Source organism: Vanellus vanellus, assembly GCF_965231255.1.
Source record: "Vanellus vanellus genome assembly, chromosome: 12".
NCBI lineage: Eukaryota > Metazoa > Chordata > Aves > Charadriiformes > Charadriidae > Vanellus > Vanellus vanellus.
In genome coordinates, this window is record NC_138917.1 from 22,152,027 (window position 1) to 22,171,778 (window position 19,752).

General features: G+C 47.1%; 1 protein-coding gene across 1 annotated transcript in view; it reads left to right on the forward strand.

Annotated features, from left to right (window-relative positions):
- Window positions 1–19,752, forward strand: part of ATP6V0D1 (ATPase H+ transporting V0 subunit d1) — a 36,459-nt gene that overhangs the window by 6,021 nt on the left and 10,686 nt on the right. The window contains exon 2 of the mRNA XM_082489612.1: window positions 5,368–5,539. Coding sequence (XP_082345738.1) covers window positions 5,368–5,539 — 172 coding nt within the window. The remainder of the gene's footprint in view (window positions 1–5,367; window positions 5,540–19,752) is intronic.

A 19,752-nucleotide genomic window follows, 5' to 3' on the forward strand; every position in this document is an offset into this window, starting at 1 on the left:
TTATTGGAAGAAAGATGGCACTTCCATGGCCTGCTAAATCATGGTGGCAAACAAACACTGTGGTCTCTGGCTTCCTGCAGGGTTCAGCAGAGGCTCTTTGCTGTTTGTTCTGGCCTCCTTTACTGGGCAGAGACCTGCTTCATAGCTTCTTCTAGCTAAACTTCAAGCAGCAGCTGAGGTCAGCTTCTCAGCACTGGTGCAGCTTCAGCCCTTGTTTGGGTCCTGCCCCTCTTTAGAAGATGATGGCGTCTGGATTTCCTGGCAAGTATTACCACTCGGCAGCCTGTGGGTGCTTTCGTCTTGTTGTTTTTCCTCTTCTGTCGGCTCCTGCCATGTGGGACTGCTTTCTGCCCTGTTTCTCTTAGCTTCTGAATGCTGTGTTGCCTCTCCCTTAAACCGCTGTGCTAGGTGTGGGACTGATGTCCTGTTAGTGTACTGGACCTCTGAGGTTACAGCCGTGACTTAGTGCAGCCTGCTTTTAGAGGGGGCAGGGGGGAAAGAGTACGTAGGGGTGAAGCTTACTGGAGATGCAGGCAGATTAGGAGGGGTTACCTCACCTTTTGGAAGGATCAGGAGAGGGCTACCTGGTTGAGGGGCTCTAAAGGAAACCAGACCTGGCCGTGCTGGGTTTGAAGCTCTGAGAGGGGTGAGTTCAACCCCAGGAAGGGCTCGGCTAGAAGCACAGGCTGCCATTTGGTGCTGAAGACTTCTGAAACAGAGAAGTGAAGAACTAGAGGTGAGGCACTGTTGAGGAAAAGGTCCAGAGGAGATGCTTCTGTGGCCCAGAGAATTGTCTGCCTGACAGCAGAGGAGAGGTGGCACATCACTGCTGGTGGTGTGCAACCACAGAAAAGGTCTTAAATTCTGTGGGGTGAAGGGGTGTCTGAGTGCTTCTTGGGTGAGATTCCAGAGAAGCAGCTTCAGGAGTGTCTGAGGTGGCTATAAATGGCCCAAACGGAAAGGAACAAACCAAGCAGTAATGACTGCAGTCTTCTGAAGGGAGACGTGGGTGATGTAGCTGATCTGCAGGCTGCTGTGTAATCCCTCAGCTACTTTACTGCCTCAGGCCTGGGCGATGGCAAATGATATTTTAATTTTTGTATATACAATGATGGCCCTGGGTGCTTTGGAGTGAGATGTCGGGGTTACAGCAGATAATTGTGTGAAAACAGCAGTTCAGCTCGGAAGTTGCGAAAACTAATTCTGTGCCTGTGCATGAGAAGACAAATCAGTCTTTGCCTGGAAGCGTTTGAGCCCTTAACTCGATTCAGAGCTCTGTGATGCAGTTATGGGAGGACGCTGAGGAAGGAAGGGATGGAAGTGTGAGCTGGTGGGGCCATGGATCACTCTGTCTGAGTAGGGCTTACAGGACAGGCTTTGCGGAGTGACAGATGTCTGAAAGACTGAGTAATGGCTTGATTCCTTGTTATGACAAAGCACACTTGCAGGAGAGGATAGTAGTTTTACTGTGGATCTGAAGTCCCTCAAGAAAATGTCACCTGAAATGTCAAGGTGCGGTATGTCGAATCCAGCTGCACCAAAACCAGAGGGCCTGATCCAAGAGCTGAAAGGAGGTTGCTGTAAGTACATGTCATGGTCATCTTGAGCTCTATCCTACTTGAATACTCAGCAGAAAAAGGCTGTCGTTCTGACAGGCTGTTGTGTTCTCGCACGAGGCAGCTTTCTGGGAACTGTGACCTGGCCATAATTTACCAGCTTTTGCGGGGGAGGAGACAGAACAAAAGTGTTGTGGTAATTCAAGCGCTGCCTTGCCAAATGCTGGCTCACTCCGCTTCTTAAAGTGCGTGAACTGCTTGGAAGAATGCCGGAACAGGCAAACGTACCCCTCAAAAGCAATCGCTGGGTTCAGGCCGTGTGCTGCTGTTAGTCAGCATCTAGAGGAGCTCATTGGGAGCGGCTGGGCTCTAGGTGCAGGTCTCTCTCCCTTTCAGCAGGCAGCTGGGGAAGAGGCACGGCAGAAGACACGCAGCCGGCGTCTCGTCGACATGCAGCGTGTGGGATCTCTGGCAGCCGCCCCTGCCGAGGTGCTGCTGTCGCTGCCAGAGGCCACATCCAGCTCGATCTGAACTTGTGTTAGGAAATAGGAACTTGAGCCTTTGGAGAGCTTGGGGCTTGCTCAGCAGTGGGTCCACTTGTTAGTCACCGTGCTACTGGGACAGCTCTTCTGGCAGGGGATTTGTGAAACCACGAGATTAGTCCGTTCTTAACTGAGAAGCCTGACACGTGAACAGTCCTGTTAAAAACTCCCAAACCCCCTTGGCGGAGGCTCGGTCACCAGCCCGGCGGCTGGAGGAGGACAGGCTCGCGTAAGGCACTGGTACGCTGTGGGATGCATTGAGTCAGGGTTTATAAATCCAGTCCAATTTCTGGAAAATATGTTCTGTTCTGTCTGCTTGGATGCTAAGAGAATCAGAAGAGTTTAGTTCCTGCAGTTTGCGGCTGGCCTTCTCTGTTAAAATTAATTCCAAGTGTTATATAAACATGGCCCTTATTCCAGTTGCAACATAATGTTGTGCTGGCTCTTGTGCTGTGGAGTTGGGGGGGCAACCCCCTCATCGAGCAGGACAAAATGCTCTGGCCAAGCAGCTCATGGGAGCTTGCTCAGACCTGTTGAGGGAGAGGCTGCAAGGCAGAGCACGCAGCTTGTGTGGTTCTGGCCTAAAATGCGAAGCGGTTCCAGACCTCCTGGAAGTGAATGGTACAGCAGAGTCTGCTTTTGGTGTCACAGGTATCGAGCATGAAGTGACCTGATAGCAAGGCAGCTTCTTGCAGCCTCAAAACTATAAGCGGAGTTGCAGGTCACCTTGACACCAAAAGGAACTGGTGGTTTTGCTGTAGCAGAGTTGGAATTGAGGAGGCAACATGAAAGCTTTGGAAGCTTCCCTACTGAAGTAAAACACAGTAGGATAGGCAAGAGCTGCTTCCTTTCCAAAGTCCTGTATAGCTGCAAAACAGCATCACATGTCTTTTTGGGCAGGCTTAGTTTTCATTAGAGCTCTGTACAGAGAACTGAAAGTAGGAGTTGAATGCATGTAGCTGCTGCAGTCCTCTTGCAGTCTGATTTTTATGGGTGCAATACTCTTACCAGGACCCTTTCTCTTATATTCTGCTGAATTTTGCTCTGTGGTTTTTTTTTTTTTTTTTTTTTCTAGCCTCCCTAAAACGAGACTAGTAAAGCCCTGATCTGACAGCAGAACTTAATTTCCACTCGGACTCCAAAGCTCACCATCCGAGAGCTTTCAAAAGGGGGTCTGAAACTCGTTAAGACGTAATTCCAGTAGATTTCCCTTCTGTAGCTATTTCTTAGCTTTTGAAAATCAAGCAATTGCACAACAGATGGGTGAGAACTCTTTGCATGTGGGGTGCTGCCCGTGAGCTGGGCTTTTTGCAGGGTATAGGAGGTGATTACCGTCAATAACAGTCCTATGCAGGCTGCATGGAGGTGAGGGGCATTCTGAGTTTTGGCATGATCCCGTGTTTGATTTTTTTTTTTTTTTTTTTTTTTTTTTTGGACAAGGATCATGTTGAAAACTCTGCTGTCTTGAGTTATCCGGACCATGTTTTCCCACCTCAAAAGCATGAACATATGTTGATAATGTTTTGGTAGAATAAAACACAGCTGTTTAGCTGTAGCATAGTCTGGAGAGCAGAGATCTAGGTGAAGTTTCTGCTTTGCTTCAGCCACCACGTGTGGTGTTGGGCAAGTAGCTCTTCTTGCTGCATCCAAGATTCCTTACTAAAAGTAACAGTAGCACCAAACTCTCCTGTAAACCACTCGGAAACATGACAGAAACTGAGCGCTATTTAAGTCTCCGGCCTCTTTTCTCCCCTCTCTGTAACCACCATCTGTTTCCTGTGAGACTTAGCAGTGATAACATCTTCGTAACCAAAAAGTGCTGGGTCAAAAACATCTTTGCTAGACCCCCTTGGAAATATCCAGAAGAGTTGAAGTCAGCTTGGAAGCCGTTTGACCCTTCCACCCCTGGGGCTGAGGACAGTGTCGCGCTGTACAGATCGGGCTCCAAACTGAGCTCGTAGTGGAGGATGCTCTCCAGCTCATGCCTGTAGCTGGGTGTAATGTCAAAAAATCAAACTCCTCAAGCGAGGCTGAGTCCTTGCTCTGACCTCAATGCTGTGGATGCTCATGCTGTTATGCTGAGGACTCGTACGGTTCAGTGGAAGGGAAAGTCAGCCTCAGTGCTCCTGCTTTAGAGAAACCAGGGAGAAATGTCTTTTTTTTTTGTTTTGTTTTCTCTGGACAGTGTGTTCACATCTGGTTTGACTAAACTCTTCCAGCTACTCTCCTTTCCCCATAAAGGTCTCGAATCCCTGGGAGGGTGCTTGCCTAACTGGCCCTCTGAGGTGAAGCTGAAGGGAGATGAACATTGTGTACCAGTGCAACTAGTAGAGCTTTGAGGAGTAGGATTATATGACGTTCCTCAATTCTGGATTCAGTTTTTCCATAGAGACACTTAAATGCTTTTGGCTCAAATAGGGATTTTTATCTTGACAGAGCTCAGCATGTTGTGGTTGCTTGTTGGCCAGGGCTGCAGCTTGGTTGGGCACCTGACCTGTAGCAAGGGTAACAGAGGAAACAAAGGTTTCCTCTACTTGAAACTGGAGGGGGCAAAGGCTTCTGAGCATGTTCCCCCATCCTGGGCAGGGGTCACCTACCATATGAGACAGATTTAAATGGCCTTCTTCTTCACCAGCCCCCCTCTACCTCTTAATGCCTGACTTTTCTTTACTGGTGCAGTTAGTTGGACTGACTTGATGACATAATGCCTAGCTGCTTTATAATTTCAAGGTTGCCGTTTGTGTCTCTTTGGCTTTGAAAGCTTTTCAGGTTCTTCCACATCACTAGTATCTGAGGAAACTTGCTTGTGGGTGCAGATAGGCTCTTGGTCCTGGTTGCTTCAGAGTAGCCTGCAACCAGAGCCCATTTTGCTAGAGGAAGTGCTTAAAGTTGTTTCTTTTTTTTTTCTTCCCCTGGATTTCTAGGAAGTATTTGCTAGAAAATGGGTAACTTGTCATCTTGATCGAGCACAGTGGACAGCTGGTGCAGGTGTGTGCTCAGTTATATAGATAGCATCACAGTTTCTTCTTTAAGATGGGGCAAGGCTGGTATGGTGGAACACTGATATTCTACTTTGTTTGGATTGTCCATGATAAAACTGAGCACAAATATAAGCATATGACTTGGCACATGGGTTTTGTCTAGGTGATCTTTCAGAGAAGAGAATGCCTAGAGAAGTGCTGAGGAACGGCTCTCTTAGGTATGCCCAAAAAAAAAACCCCCAAACCCAACACAAACCCTGTAGAGTGGAATTACTCTTTCTTTTTCAGACTTGAAACTGCACCTCCAGAGCACAGACTATGGGAACTTCCTGGCCAACGAAGCCTCCCCGCTCACCGTCTCCGTCATAGACGACAAGCTGAAAGAGAAGATGGTGGTGGAGTTTCGTCACATGAGGAACCATGCATATGAGCCCCTAGCAAGTTTTCTGGACTTCATCACGTGAGTACCAGCTGTTTGCGAACAGCATTTGAAATGTTGGTGTTCTTACAGACTTGAGGGCCCCCAGACCAGCATTCCATACTTGGCCCTCTAGCTGCTATGTGTTCTGCAGCTTCTGGAATGAAACTGTTCTGGTTGTATCTGGAGGTTTTAAACCAACAGCGCAGTGTCACTATGTTGTTAAAGGCTTCTGCTCCAAGGGTTGAATGTGCTTCATTGGCACAGCTACTTGGCTGCTTTCCATTGCAGAATTGGTTCAGTCTCTCTTAGAGCTGTCACTTACCCTTGTCCCTTGTGTTAAATGTTCCTGGGCTCTTTAAAATGTGATCCTGCCATAAAACAAAGGCATGCCATGCATGTGCTCGACAGCAGTTGCCTGATAGTTCTGCCCCACCGAGGTCAATCAGCCTTTGTCAGGGCTGTTGTGATCCTGCCATCCCACCCCAGAGGCTGTAAGCCTTCCACTGACCCCATCACAAACTAGTTCAGGGAGCTGAGCTGGCCAAAAATTGAACAACTTTTCCCTTTTGGGGTTAATCTTTGATTTGTTTTTCTCTGCCAGCGTAACGGGATCTGACAAACACCAGCACTAGAGGAAGGGAGGGCCTGGGATGTACAGCAGGGAAAGACAGGTCTGCAGCAGCCTCGGCACGTCTCTGTCAGTGCAGGAAAAGACACGGGGTGTGTGTGCTCCCACAGCAGGTTCAGCTGATGTGAAAAGCTTGAAATAGCACAGCGTTTGTGCAGGTATCTTCTCCTAGAGGTTTTGCAAACCCTCTGCTTCCCTGTGTGCTGCTTTTAATTGCCTTTTTTGTTTTCCTTAGTCTCTGTTCCTGTAAGCTCTAGTTTGGCTTGCAAACTGCGTAGCCAGTGACCTTCTCTAACCAGTAAGAGGATATCTTATGGGCAAAAGTGGATTTCTGGTTCAGTAGAATGTGACTTTAAGTTGCATCTCTGAGAAGAAGATTGTACTCTGTTCTCAAGTAGGATAGTTAATACATCAGTGTTCATTTATTTGGTATAGTGATCTTGGGCTTATTGCATACACTCTTGCAAGCGGTGTTTGATGTTGCATTTTTGGCAGTTGTGTGTGCGCGTTATCTTGCTTTCCACCTAGACATTTTTTGAATAATGCAGGCTGATGTGGAAAGGTCTTTTGTGATCAATTCAAAGATCTTAAATTTTGGCTTATCTGTGGCATCTCCTGCATGTGCAAATATTGATTAAAGACCTGTTTCTTTGCCACATACCTTCCTGTTCTGTCCTTTCTGTGTCTGGACAGTGGCTCATATCTGTTATTTTCTGGGTCACTATGCTAAAGCTGCCTTCCTACTTTCTAAGAAATATTTTTTTCTTATATGCCTGTCACTAAAACTCATGAAGTTTTCATATTTGGCTCCAGATATGGAGCAAGACGTGGCAAGTCATCAGCAAGACATTACTAAGCCCTCATTTTGCAGCAGCATTTGCAATGGATGAAGCAGTTTCTGTCTCGTCATCTTAGTTGTATGGAGCAATCTCATTGATTCTCTCAAACTTAACTTTCAAAATGCCTCTTTGCCCATCTTTAATTTGTTGTAAAGATGCCAGTACTGTTTGAGCCTGGCAATATTAGGTAGTTTGCCTTCCACTGATACTTTTCCTTTGCTGCTGTACAGGCTTATGGAAATGTCTAGTCTTTATGGGAGTATCCTAGTAATCACTAATGGTCTCTTCTTTTAGCTTATGTCATGTCTGTTTAAAGGTAAGAGTCTGGGCAGGACACATGAGTACCCTGCAGACTGTAAAACCTTGCTGTTCCCAAACTGTCCCGCTTTGAAAACCAGTGCGTGGAAAAGATGAACTGAAAGGCCTCAGACAATGCCTGCCCTGATTACATGCCGCATGACTTGGTAGGAAGGCTGCAAATAGCTGTGGAAATCCAGTTTCCTGTTACACTAGTCCTGCTGACTCTTATCCAGTGTTTACATCCAGCTGGAGTTGTGCAGAAGACCTTAAACATCTCATGTAATCTGATAGGCTGGTTCTCACAGCTGTTTGAATGACTTAACTGTAAAACTGGTGTTTTGCCCTCGACTTGTTTTAACTTTGATCTTGTTCTGCTTCTGTCTCTAAGATTTTGATGAGTTCTCTACAGCAAAACACAATTCTGTGTAGATACCTGTATCTCTTGCCTACTGCATTATCTCATCTCAAATATATTGGTTACATTCAGCACAGGATCTTTCTTCCCTGAGTTGTCTTCACTCTCATTTCTTCTTTTCCCTTTTCCCCACAAGATTTGCTTTAATGCCACTGTCTGCAGTGCTGCATAGAGGAAGGCAGAAGATGAACCAGGAGAAAAGGTGGTTTGGTACATGAAGCGTCTTCCACTCCTGTGTGGAGCTTTTTGTGCTAGCAGACTTCCAATGACACTAAAGATGACTTAAAACAGAATAACGAGGACAGTGAAACACAAGGAATTTGGAGAGGGTGCTGCTTTTACCCAGTGGGTCTTAATATCTTCTGTTGATAATACTAATATATTTAGTGACTGGGCTAGTAGAAAAGAGGGTAGACAAGATGTGACTTCTCAGTCCCCCTTTCAGGCTGTGTTTTGTTCCCTGAAACAAAATTAGGGATATTAGGAAAATTTGCTTCACTGAAAAGGTTATCAAGCATTGGAAGAGGCTGCCCAGGGAAGTGGTGGAGTCGCCATCCCTGGAGGGATTTAACAGATGGGCAGACAGAGGGACATGGGTTAGTGGTAACTTGGCAGTGTTAGGTTGATTGTTGGACTCGATGATCTTAAAAGGACTCTTCCAACCAAACCGATTCTATGATTCTATTCTATGAAACTGTCCCATGGGTTGTAGTAGGTCTTGGTTTGGGGCAAGGGGCAGAAGTTTCGGGGATTATTGTCCTGCTGACAGTGTGAAGCTTTCCATGCATGTCCCAAATAGTTGAAGTGGAGAGCAGCTCTGTTTGGAGGCTGGGACTGTGTAATTGTGCCAGTAGCCTTCATCTAACCCAGGCTTGTGTGTGGGCAGCATCGTAGAGATGTTCAGCCAAAGGATGCTGGCAGTGCTGAGGATGTTGTGGCTATGCACACAGGGGTACTGGGTGACACTGGGAGAAGCCTGTGCCCCTTGGTCTTCCACTCTGGCTGGGTACGCAGATAGGCATAATGGGGTAATTTCTTTCCCTTTTGAACATGACTATTTCTCACTCCTTTCTTTTAGGGTAGTTAATGAAACTTGAGCAGGAAATGGCAAAGATCACTCCTGGTAGACAGCTTGGGGCAAGCGAGGCACCAGGTGGTTAGAAGAAGAAATTGTACTCAACTGAATGTGTCCATGTGCTAAAACTGTACAGGCTGAATTGAAATAGAAAATGGTAGAAAGATGTGGAAAGTTTGAGCAGGGCTGGCTTCTGCAGGAGGAAAGCTTGAGTTCACTGGGATTCTCTTGAGAGAGGCATTGGGTTGTAAACAGATTTTTAAAATTGAGTGGGATTGTAGGAGGTGTGTCTGGCTTACAATAGAAGGAAATGTTTTGTAGCACGTCCAGTTCAGCTCTGAAACTCACTGCTGCTGGATACCTTTCTATGTACTAACATTTTTGGCCTTCTTAGAAATACTGGATAACCTCGTACAAGACAGGCCCATTGAGGCCTGTTAAACACTTAGGTACCCCAGTGTGGCTGGGGTGTAGGTGCCAGGAGGTGGTAGATCAAGCATTTAAAAAACAGTAAGGCTTTCTCCTCCGTGCATGTCCTGCTGGACTTTGAGGTGCTTTTGAGCTGATCAACAGGTGACTGTTGGAACTTTCCAGAGTTGCTTGGTTTTGGAAGGTGCTCAGATCTTGACCCAGGGCACACTGCTGAGATCTGGGCAACTGTCTCATCTTGGGAGCAGCTGTAGTCCTTTTGATTGCTCCGGAGCCAACCTGCCAAAAGCCTGCGTGGAATTAAGCTTTGTGGTTTCTCTTGCCTCTTATGAGTAGCCCATGAACTAGGTGAGGTCACAGGAAGGAGAAGCAGCAACAAGGACGGTGTAGGGGCTCTGGAGCACCAGGAGGATGTGTGTTCCTGGTGTGCTCTCCTTGCCCAGCTCCGGGGAGATGAAGCAGCGCTGCCTGTGACTTGCCGGAAGGTGGCACTCCAGCCCCGTGGCTGCCTGTCCCCAGGTGCACACCATGCCATAGGTAAGGGTGGTCACCTATGGAGGTGGGCAGGAGTTAATGTCTCTCCTGAGCTTAGGGGAAAGGACAGTGTTTAAAAGCACATGCACAAAACTGACCCAAGGACACAGCTAAGCAGCAACCCCAAAGCAAGGTCTTCATTCCCTAGGTCACTTACTGCCACTGATTTTTGTCCTGTTGTGCTTCTCTCCTGGCACCACACTGACTCTTTCCTGGCTCTGATCCTCTCCAGGAACTCTTCTGTGGCAAGTGTTGTGTTGTTAGCACCAAAATATTGAGGAAGTTGGCTGATTTCCCTTTTGTGTTTTTTCAAGTGGAGGCTGTAGCTGGCGGCCTCTGCCACTGCGTATCATGGCAAGGAAAAGCTCAACTTGTTGAGCCTGCCATGGTCTCTACAAAACACCTGCTAGCTCTGTATCTTGCTAGGCAGCTCCTCGCTGGAAGACTGCTGGTGCTTCCTTGTGTTTTTCAGCTGACCACAGTAGGTTCTGACTGATAGGCACAAGTTGGCTGCTAACATCTCTGCTCCAACACAAACAATTGACTGTTTGGCTGAGGGAATGCAGCGATGTTCTGTAGGGCAGCAACAAACAGGTATTAAGTGTACTTGAAACAGCAAAACCCACTTCCTGAATTCAACAAGCACATATTGACTTGTGGGATGGAAGTGGGTTTTAGGTTCTTCTCGGTGATGTTCTGCCCTGCCTTTCTGTAAAGGCTTTGTTCTTTGTGTTAGCCTGACACAGTGCCATGTCCTGTCTCTCCTTCCTTCCAGTGTTCCTGTATACGGTTTAGATAGGTTTCTTTACCCTGGGGTCGCTCCTGACTGTAGTCACCTGTAGCCTGATCAGTTTGTCAGTTGTAGTATTTTTCCAGGGGCAGAAGGGAAAGAAAATTAAGGGGGTGGTTTTGTCCTTGCTTCAGCACAGTGTCTTCACTGCTCTGGAAAATCTGGTTTCACAGCAGCCTTGCAGCAAGCTGATGGGCAGAGAAGGGTTCGATCTTGTGCTCAGGTTGGGGAGCTGCTGGCAACTGTGTGGAAACTGAGGCTGCTCTAGCAGTGGGGTCTGGTGGGAAACTGGGTCTAAACACATTTTCCAAACCCGTAATCAAGCCAGTCGTCGGAGGACAGAGTAGGTCATCTTTTGTCTTTACCTTACCGGTCTGCTAGGGCTGGGAACCGGGTTCTTTGTTGCCCTGAGGATGCAGCTGGGAACTTGGCTTTCAGTATGTTTTTGTGGTCACAAGATGTGTTTTTGATGAGGCTGCATGTACCTTTTCCCCTTGCGCATGCCTTTTCTTAGCTGACACTTCCCTCTATTACCTTCTCCCTGACCCGGTCCTGCTCTGCCTCTCCCCTGCGCTGGATAGATCTAGTTTCTGCTGCATGACTTTTGAGTTCAAACTTAAACTTGCAGCAGTGGTTTTTCTGGAGCCAAATTGTTTCAATTGCTACTTGAGCTGAAGAGCAATAATCCTCTTCTCTGGAGTAGGAAGTTGTCTGTCTTCATTCTAAATATACTGGAGCGTGCATCCTGGCATAACTGCAGAGGTTACAGTGTATGACTACATCCTTTTGAAGTCCTTTCTTGCAGAAGAAGAAAGCTCCAAATGCTTTACATTACAGACACTTGCAGTTTATTTGGGCGAATGCAACAATCTGAAGTATCTTCCCTAATGCTGCTGTGGGTAAAACTGCTCTATAATATTTTCAATTAGTTGTTGACTCCTTGGTGGTGGTGGGATTGGGAAGCAAAAATTACTGTAGTGGCTGGGGATCCTGCAATAAAAGGTTTACGAGCCTTTTCTGGCAGAGACGGTTTTGGCAAAGAAGCACAGGTTTCTGACAAACAGCTTCCCTGTTTGCAGGGAGTGCAAAGTTGAACTGATAAGCCAAGTTCTTGGAGGGATTATGCAATATTCAAAATAAGAGGGCATGTAACTAATGGTCTGGAAATGATCACAGACCTGCATCCTGTGGGTGGTAGCATCAGAACTGCATCTGTTCTCCTGCATACCCAAAGGACGCAGGTCTCATACCAGTTTCCCAGAACCTAGTGTCTATGAAAATGGACTGGGTTGCATGCCTAAGTGGTAGCCGTGGAAGTCATCTTTCAAAACAGTGTGACTGTGGGTGCCCTCGTTGGAAAGGGAGTCTTTGAAAGGTGGATTTTGCTTTGTAGTACGTTGAGGCGATGCTTTTTTCCCAAACCTCCAATGCCTGGAAAACACTTCATTTTGCAAGTTGATTTGAACTGGAACGGCATAACCCTCCTCCTATTGACCAGTGCTGCTCATCCCTTGGAAGGTGTTAGCATGGTGCCTAGCAAATGCAAACACAGTGAGCCACAGTGATGATCAGAAGAGCTAGCAAAATGTTATTGGTGGCAGTAAAGATGTAGCAAAAAGCAAGTGATGAGCACCAGATGTAAGCTGGTGTTTCACTAAAAGAAATCTTTATTGAAACTCTGCAGTCCTGAAAAGGTTCTAGCATGCGAGCTGTGGGTGGTTAGGTGAGAACGCTTTGCCTCTGGATGACATCCCTGTCCAACCTGATGCTGTTTCATCCGGAGGCAGCATGTGGACTTAACTATCTTCTTGGGCTTTGTTTAAAGCTGAATTCCTCTGGTGATTCTGCAGCTTACAGGAACTTGCAGTCCTTGCATTTCCCTCGTGTTCCTTCTTGCAGTCTTTCTCTCTACAAGCTGAACAGCATGTTTGTTAGAGGCATGAAACAGGGAGGAAGGGAGTGTGTTAGGAAGTTGTCAATGCTCCTCTGATCGATTTATTTGTGGTTGCAGCTGTTCCAGAAGACAAGCCGTGTGCAGTGCCTTCAGTCGATGAACATTCACTCATCGCTTCTGTTCCCATGTAACATGCTTCACTCCTTGATTAAAACCATTCTCAAGGTCTTCTGGTGCTGGGCTTTATCAGCCTTCACTTTCCTTTTCCCTTTCCATCAATTTGCCTCGCTCAGTGCTCTTGGCTGACCAGTTCAGCCCAGAGAAGGCCTGGGGTCCAAGAGCACTGCTTCTGAAGGCATCTTGGGGGCATCTTGGGGTCCTAGTCTCCTTTTCCAGATCCGTTCTGTATGCTAGTTTGAAGTCTAGCAAATACTTACATAAAGCTTTGCGTAAATACTGCAAAGTACTGCAATATTTAGAGGCCAAGCAAAATCTTGCATCTGCCCCACATGGATTACAGCACGTCAACTGGGATGATGACTTTTCTTGTCTTCTGCTGGCAGCAGGTCTCTATGCACAGTAATGTTCTGCATGTTATCTAAGCCCAGACCACACATTCCCTGAGAATCGGGTAAGGGTGTTCAGGCTGTTAAACTCACTCAGCTTTCTTAGCTACTTAGCCAGTTTTGGGGACAATGTGAGTTTGCACAATGCAGCCTTTAATCTTTTATGTCCTTGGAATGTGTTTGGTTTGGGGTTTTGTGTTGTTTTTTTTTTTTGTTTTTTTTTGTTTTGGGTTTGGTTTTTTTTTTTTGTGCCTTACATGTAAGGAAGGTAAGAAAACAGTATGTGGAAGTTTGGCTTTGCAGCTGGTCTGTGTGAAAGCAGCATGATTAGATGTTTCTGGTCAATATTTAAAGTGTAGTTAGTGCTGAAGTCTGCTCAGCACAGCGCAAAGTGCCAGGACTCAGCCTTGCATACCAGCCTAGTGTTTCTCAAGCTTTTGAGGCACTAAGTTTAAGCAACCAGATACTCTTGCACAAGGCTGTGAGGTGTTCAAAACATTCCCCTGTGTTTCAAGCGGTTTATACACATCTAGAATACGTCATATTTCATAAAGCCTCGAAATTAAAAGTACTTCATCTAGCTTTTTTCTCGCTAGCCTTTAACGCAGCTAATACTGTATGACTGCTTATGAGTTACTGGATGATACCACTGGAAAACTGAGGTCAGTATCCCAAGAGACCTAGACTCACTAGAAGATGGTAAAAATCATGTGGAGATGCAGCTAAATATAGATTAATGCTGAGAACATTCCTGGATACTTGGATTTGAAAGGCTGCCACAGCATCTGTAGTACTGTGAAGTTCTAACTCTTTGCTGTGGAATGGTCTCGTTGATCTAAGTTTAGCAGAGCACCCACTTATTGGCTGAGTGCCCTTGGTTTGTGGTGGCAACCATGAAATTCTCAGCTTTCTCTTTGGCAGGTTCCTGAACCTACCACTTAGGTGTGGTTTTTATTGGTGTGACTCTAGGAAAGACAGTGTGCAAAGATAGGTAGAGCTCACCACGCTTTGAGAGGAGACCCTCACATGCTGCATCTACTCTTGGTGTTACCTCCCTGGACTGCCTGAGCTTCGGCTGCAGATGAGGGGTAGAGCTGTTCCTGGCCGGAAGCTGCTGGTCTGGCATGTTCTAGTCTGAGCTGAAAAACTGATTTAAGGATTTGACTCGGTTCATCCACTGTCTATTACTCAAACAAGCCTCAGTGAGGCACTGAGGTCTTCCTGATGTGCAACACCCCTCTCCGGTTCAGGACAGCTGGACAGTTATTTACTTATGATCTTAAAACAACACTCCAGATACAAGCATCTCAGCTGTCAGCACTATTCTTAGTTTCAGCTACTGCTCTTTTATACTTTGAAGTCTGTGTGTTGCTTTCCCCCGTGACTGCTTCCATTTGGAGCTTGAGAGAAGTGTGACAAGTGGCTTTCCGTATCAGCACCTTTGCTTGGGTCTTGAACCCAGTGGGATATAGAGATGGGTCGGTGTACTTATCCACAAACCCATGGAAGCAGCAGTACAACCAACCTGAAACTTTTTCCTTTGATTACTTCCCCCCCCCCCATCCCCCCCCCAGCCCCTGAATACATGAACTAGATGAGCTGCGAGAGGGAAGCACTAGATGCTAAAGTGACTATAGTCAGAACAACTTCATCATCATTTAAAGCTGTCTCTAGAATTCATGCCGAGTTCAGTTCACTGCTCTGATCCCGCTGGAGGCTTCCCTTTTTCATCCCAAAATAAACTTGTGCTTCCACAGTAATCTGAGTAACTGCCCAATGCAATCACGTAGTGACTTTTGCCTTGCTAGTGTTGGTCTGCATTAAAGTCCGATGCTGGTTTTGGAAAGCCCTGAAGTTGCCTGAACAATGCAATACCTTAACTCATCCCTGCAAAAATCCCCGAGCCTCAGACGGGTTCTTCCCTACTATGCACTTCTGCATCGGCCTGCTGCTCCCTGCGGTTGCTGTCCTCATGACCCCTTGCAGAGCAGCTGTTAAGCTACAGTTTGGCAAGGCTTTTGGAGGATCCCTGAGAAACGCAGGTCATGCAATGTTCCGTCATTAGTCATGCTTTGTGACCACTTGCAGTATTGTTTACGGTTTCTTTAGTACCCTGGAGCAGAAAGCAATAAAAAACCAACCTATCTGCCGTAGGACAATGACTCTTTATGATTAGATTAGATTAGATTAACAAGTGGGGGAGGGAGAAGCCCTCGATGTCTTGGGATGTCTTGGGGTCGCTGCCTTGCAGGGTTGTGCCTGAGTGCCTTCAGGCCAAGTTGTAAATGCCCCATGTGATGAGCTTTCATGCATTTTCTGTGCTTTGCTGCTAAAAAGCCTTTCCCAATACTCAGCGGGCAATTGCAGTCTTTCTTGCTTATCTCATTTATCTGTGGCTGTACTTAGGTCTTCCTCCTTTAGGAGTTGCTTAAATTGTCAAAGTACCTATACATGGCTTTTGCATGTGTGCTTTCTGCTTCCTTGATTCTGCTTGATAGTTACCCACAGATGGTTATCCCAGAATTTAGCTTCTGGGGCCTGGCTCTCCTGTTTTCTTGGTGAGGTCTTTGCTGTGCCTGTCTTCTGACTTTACCTCCCCAAACCTGCAGTGGGAATGGTCGCTCTGACCCGCTGTTGCTGGAAGGAACATTCCCCCGGCACACACACCTTTTGGCATCTCCAGGCATATTCTAGCCTTAGCCTGGCTTTGTTCTCGTTATGTGAGTATTGCCCAGTGTGTATCATGAAGAACTGGATGTCACCTGGAGGAGCAAAGATACTGGCCCCAGTTGTCTCGGACTTCAGGAAGCCATAAACCAACATCTCTCCCCTGCCGTGGGTGATATTTCTATGCTTGCTGACTCTTTCCTGTCCTTTAATAAGAAATCCTACTCTTCTGTGCGACATCACTGACGCTTCTCAGTATCAACTAAAATTGTATTTCTGTGAATGTGAATTTCTGGAATATACCACACCTCAGTTCAGTGAGTGACAGGAAGAATGAGGCAGGGCGTAACCATGCACGTGAAGCTCTGGCTGAACATATGCTCTTCTTGTGTCCATCTCCCTGTGTGGGCAGGTAGCAACTCAAAGCTGGAGTGTAAAACACGTTCTTGCCCAAGAGAGTTTTGCTACAGTCTTTGTGGAGGCAAGGTTGGGGACTTGAGATCAGATGCTGTTTTAGCACTTAATTAAAGCCCTGCCACCCCATGTCACTGGCTGTAGCTTATGTAGAGTATCCATGCAGTGCTTTCTCCTCTGAACTCCTACTGAGTGTTCCCAGCGAGTGAGGGCAGAAGCTCATCCTCACCAAGGAGCTTGTCAGTCCTTCTGTCTCCAGTCTCCCACCAGACCATCCTCTGTCCCAATCTCTTACTGCAGCCCACTTGGCGTGGAAAGACTTCATAGTGTTGTAAGTGACCAGTTACTCCTGTTTTCTGATGTGTCCCGTAGTCTGGTCCTCTTATAAGTTGCACTGAGAGCTAGTGAAGGTTAAAATGTTCTTGGAGGGGTCTAAGCACGCATTAACCCTGAAAGTTGAAACATTTGAAGCCGGTCAGAACCGAACAGGAGATGAGGAGGATGGTGACAAAAGCCGCTTTATTAAACAAATAGTTGGAGGTTCCTAGGAAAACTGCTGCCACCGTAATAAATCTAATCCTTTGGGTCTGGGAGGAAATGCCAGCATAGCCAGGACCTCTGCTATGGTCTTAGTACAGCTGTGCTAATGGAGGCAGATGCGTTCTTGTTGGGACCTGGCACAGGAAAGCGAGCGTTGCCCCTTCCACAGATGAAAAGAGGCTTTTCCAGCTGCCCTGGCACTAGAGGACTTGCCTCATAGTCATGATTGACTAAGCCATGACTGTTTTTACTGGGTTGGAGCAGGGACTGAATGTGAGTAAAAGTGGTCTGGGCTTGCTTGAAGGAAATGGGAACTATGAGGAAGGATTAGATAGTGGTGCTGGTGCCTGCCTGGCCTCGGCAGGCATGAGAAGACCTTTGTCCCACTGTAACGCTCTCATTATCATAAAGGTGTGAAATGCTGTCGCAGTGGAAACTTGACTAAGAAGTTTCCCCTCTGTCTTGCTTGTGGTAACTCCTCCTCCTGCAGGGATGAATCCTTCTCTGACAGCAAGATTTAAGTAGCCTCGATAGGTAAAGTATTCATTCAAAAAGTTGCTGCTGGGCATTCTTAGAGACCTTGGCATTTGGTTGTGCATTTCCTCAGACTTCCCTGAAGGATGAGGAAACGGGCAAGTTAAGGGGTATAAATGAAAGGGGGAGAGCCATGCTTTGCACTCTGGCAGCGGAAGCCAGCTGGGGGGTTGTCTTTCCTGGGACCATCAGTCTGAAAGCAGGAACTTCTCATGTGTGAAGAGGGTTGGACTGGGGCTGCTCTCCCCAAACCTGGCTTTGGCTTTCGTGCCGATCACAGGTGAGCTCAGTGTGACTCCAGTAAGCCAGGAGCTAAGCCTCTCTGAAGACCTGTGAACAGAAAGGGCTCCATGTACTTTCCCTCAGTTCCTCTTGTATGGTTGACTTTGGCCAGGCTCCTTGCAAGCTGCAAATATCTTGTAGAGAGCAAGATCCGTGGAAAGCTGGGAATAAGGAAGAGGTGTGCTAGCATACTGGGCAATGACCGTATTTCCTTGCCTGTTCCTTCACCGTAGGCTGAGTTGAAGAAACAAATTTCATCTGATCATATGTTCTTGCCTTGCTTTGGTGAGTAATCCTGTATGTGGTCTTTCCTGAAAACCACTGTGTTGCACTAAGCAAACTTGCATGTTTGCGGGCAGATGGTGGAGCTGGGAAGTGATCTGCTGTATCCTTGGTCTGGCACACCTCGTGAAGATGCATCCGTGTGAGGGTGCAGATGCTTGTATTTACCAGGAACCACCTGCTTACTGCAAGGGACTTAACCTCAGTTTTCATAAACAGGCCCTTCTTGCTGTCCTGGAGATTGCAATCATCTCCATGGTGAGAGTTGCACAAACAGAAGGGAGGATAATGACCTTGCGGATTAAAGAGCAAAAGGAGGTTTCCCAGTACACGAAGCTTGTGCCGATTGCCATGGTTCTAGATTGAACGTCCCTGGAAAGGTAGGCTGCAAACACAGAAAGGCATCTGCACAAAATAGTGGGGCCAGGAGATGCATTATCCAGCCCTGAAGCGTGGAGAAAGAAGCAGCACCTGTTTGAGGAACTAAGGTGTGGATTTGTTCATGGACGTGACGTGCCCTTTGAGCATATTTGAGAGGCAGTAAGTCCATCTAATAAAAACCGCTGAAATCTGCCTTTAACTGGCTCTGCTTACCTGCCTTTGATGTGGTTCAAAGGGAAACAGGGCTGCACTATGTCCTCCTTGTTAGCTTGGAAATATAAAGACCAGCAGCATCCTAATGCCTGACAAACTATGATTCTATAAGAAACGTGTGCAGATCCTTGCCATTCCTGCCCTTGCCCCAGTCCCAGGGTGCTGGCCTTAAGTTCCCTTTCTTCAGTACCGAAGTACACATAGGAAGCCTCAACCTCCACAGAGCTCCAACTCCAGACGTCCACAACTCCTTCTGCTGTTCTAGTTCAGGCCTGATCGCGTTTGGTTTGGAGCAGCTCCTGCCAAGGAGGACCTTCTTCAGGTCTTTTCCATCATCTAACTTTTTAGAGTTAGAGCTCTAGCAGTGAGAGCAAGGGAGTGTAAAATCATCTGTGCCCCTTCCCTGTGCTGCTGAGGGGCATTTGCAAAGGCATCTTCTGCTGACTGGAAAACAAACAAACAAACAAAAACAAAAAAAACCCCGCCCTCATCTCGCTTGATGTTTTTAGGTTCTCAGCTTGGTTGGCTTATGGCTCAGCTTGTGGTGAAGGTGCCTAGAGCACCACTCCTGTTCTTGCTGGGGACACTTTTCCTCTCAGCTCCTTGTATTTACATGATGCCTTGATCCCTTCCTTGGACCTTCTACTTGAAGGTGGCCACCAAGCTTTCTTGTGTTCCCAGTCTTCAGGCCAGGTGTGGCTCCCTACTCTTGCTGGACTGGGAGGACTGGGAAGTGATCCTCACCCTCTACTCAGCACTGGTGAGGCCATACAGTACTATGCCCAGTTCTGGGCTCCTCTGTGCAAAAGAGACATGGACATACTGGAGAAAAGGGCCACGAAGGGCTTGTGTTGAAGGAACTTGTGCTGGGTGCTGTGGTTCCAGATTGTGTCCCATTACTGCAGTGCCAAAGATTGAATTTGCTAATCCTGTGGAACATAAGCTGAGAACTTGATTAGGGACGTTGTAATATGGGCTAATGCAAAACAGCGTGTAGCTTTTGATAGCAGAGATGTGAAAAAGCTTGCATGTAGTTTTGTGAGGGTGTGAATGAAGGCCATTCCAAAGCTGCCAGCCCTGTTGGTTTTGGAATGGAGCAGGGCTGCAGAAACGTGATCCTTTCTCCATTGTCTTGGCAAGATGGAGCAGTGCAGCTGGCAATGAAGCTGAGCTCAGGTCAGGCTATCTGCAGATTCCCCTTTGCTGGTGTCTTACTATGCAAGCTTTTGCATGTGCTCTCTACAGAGCATGGCAATGGGAGTGCTGGAAAGACAACTGTTCCCCGCTACCTTGTGGGAGGTTGTGGGGAAGCGGGAGCCAGGCTCCTCTTGGAGGTGTGTGGGGTTAGGATGAGAGACAGTAGACAAATGACCACGTGTGGTCAGACACCGGAGCAGAGTCCCGGTGGTGTTTTGAGATATACATCCTTGCAAATAGTTCAGAGTTCAGCTGGACAAAGACCTGAGCCG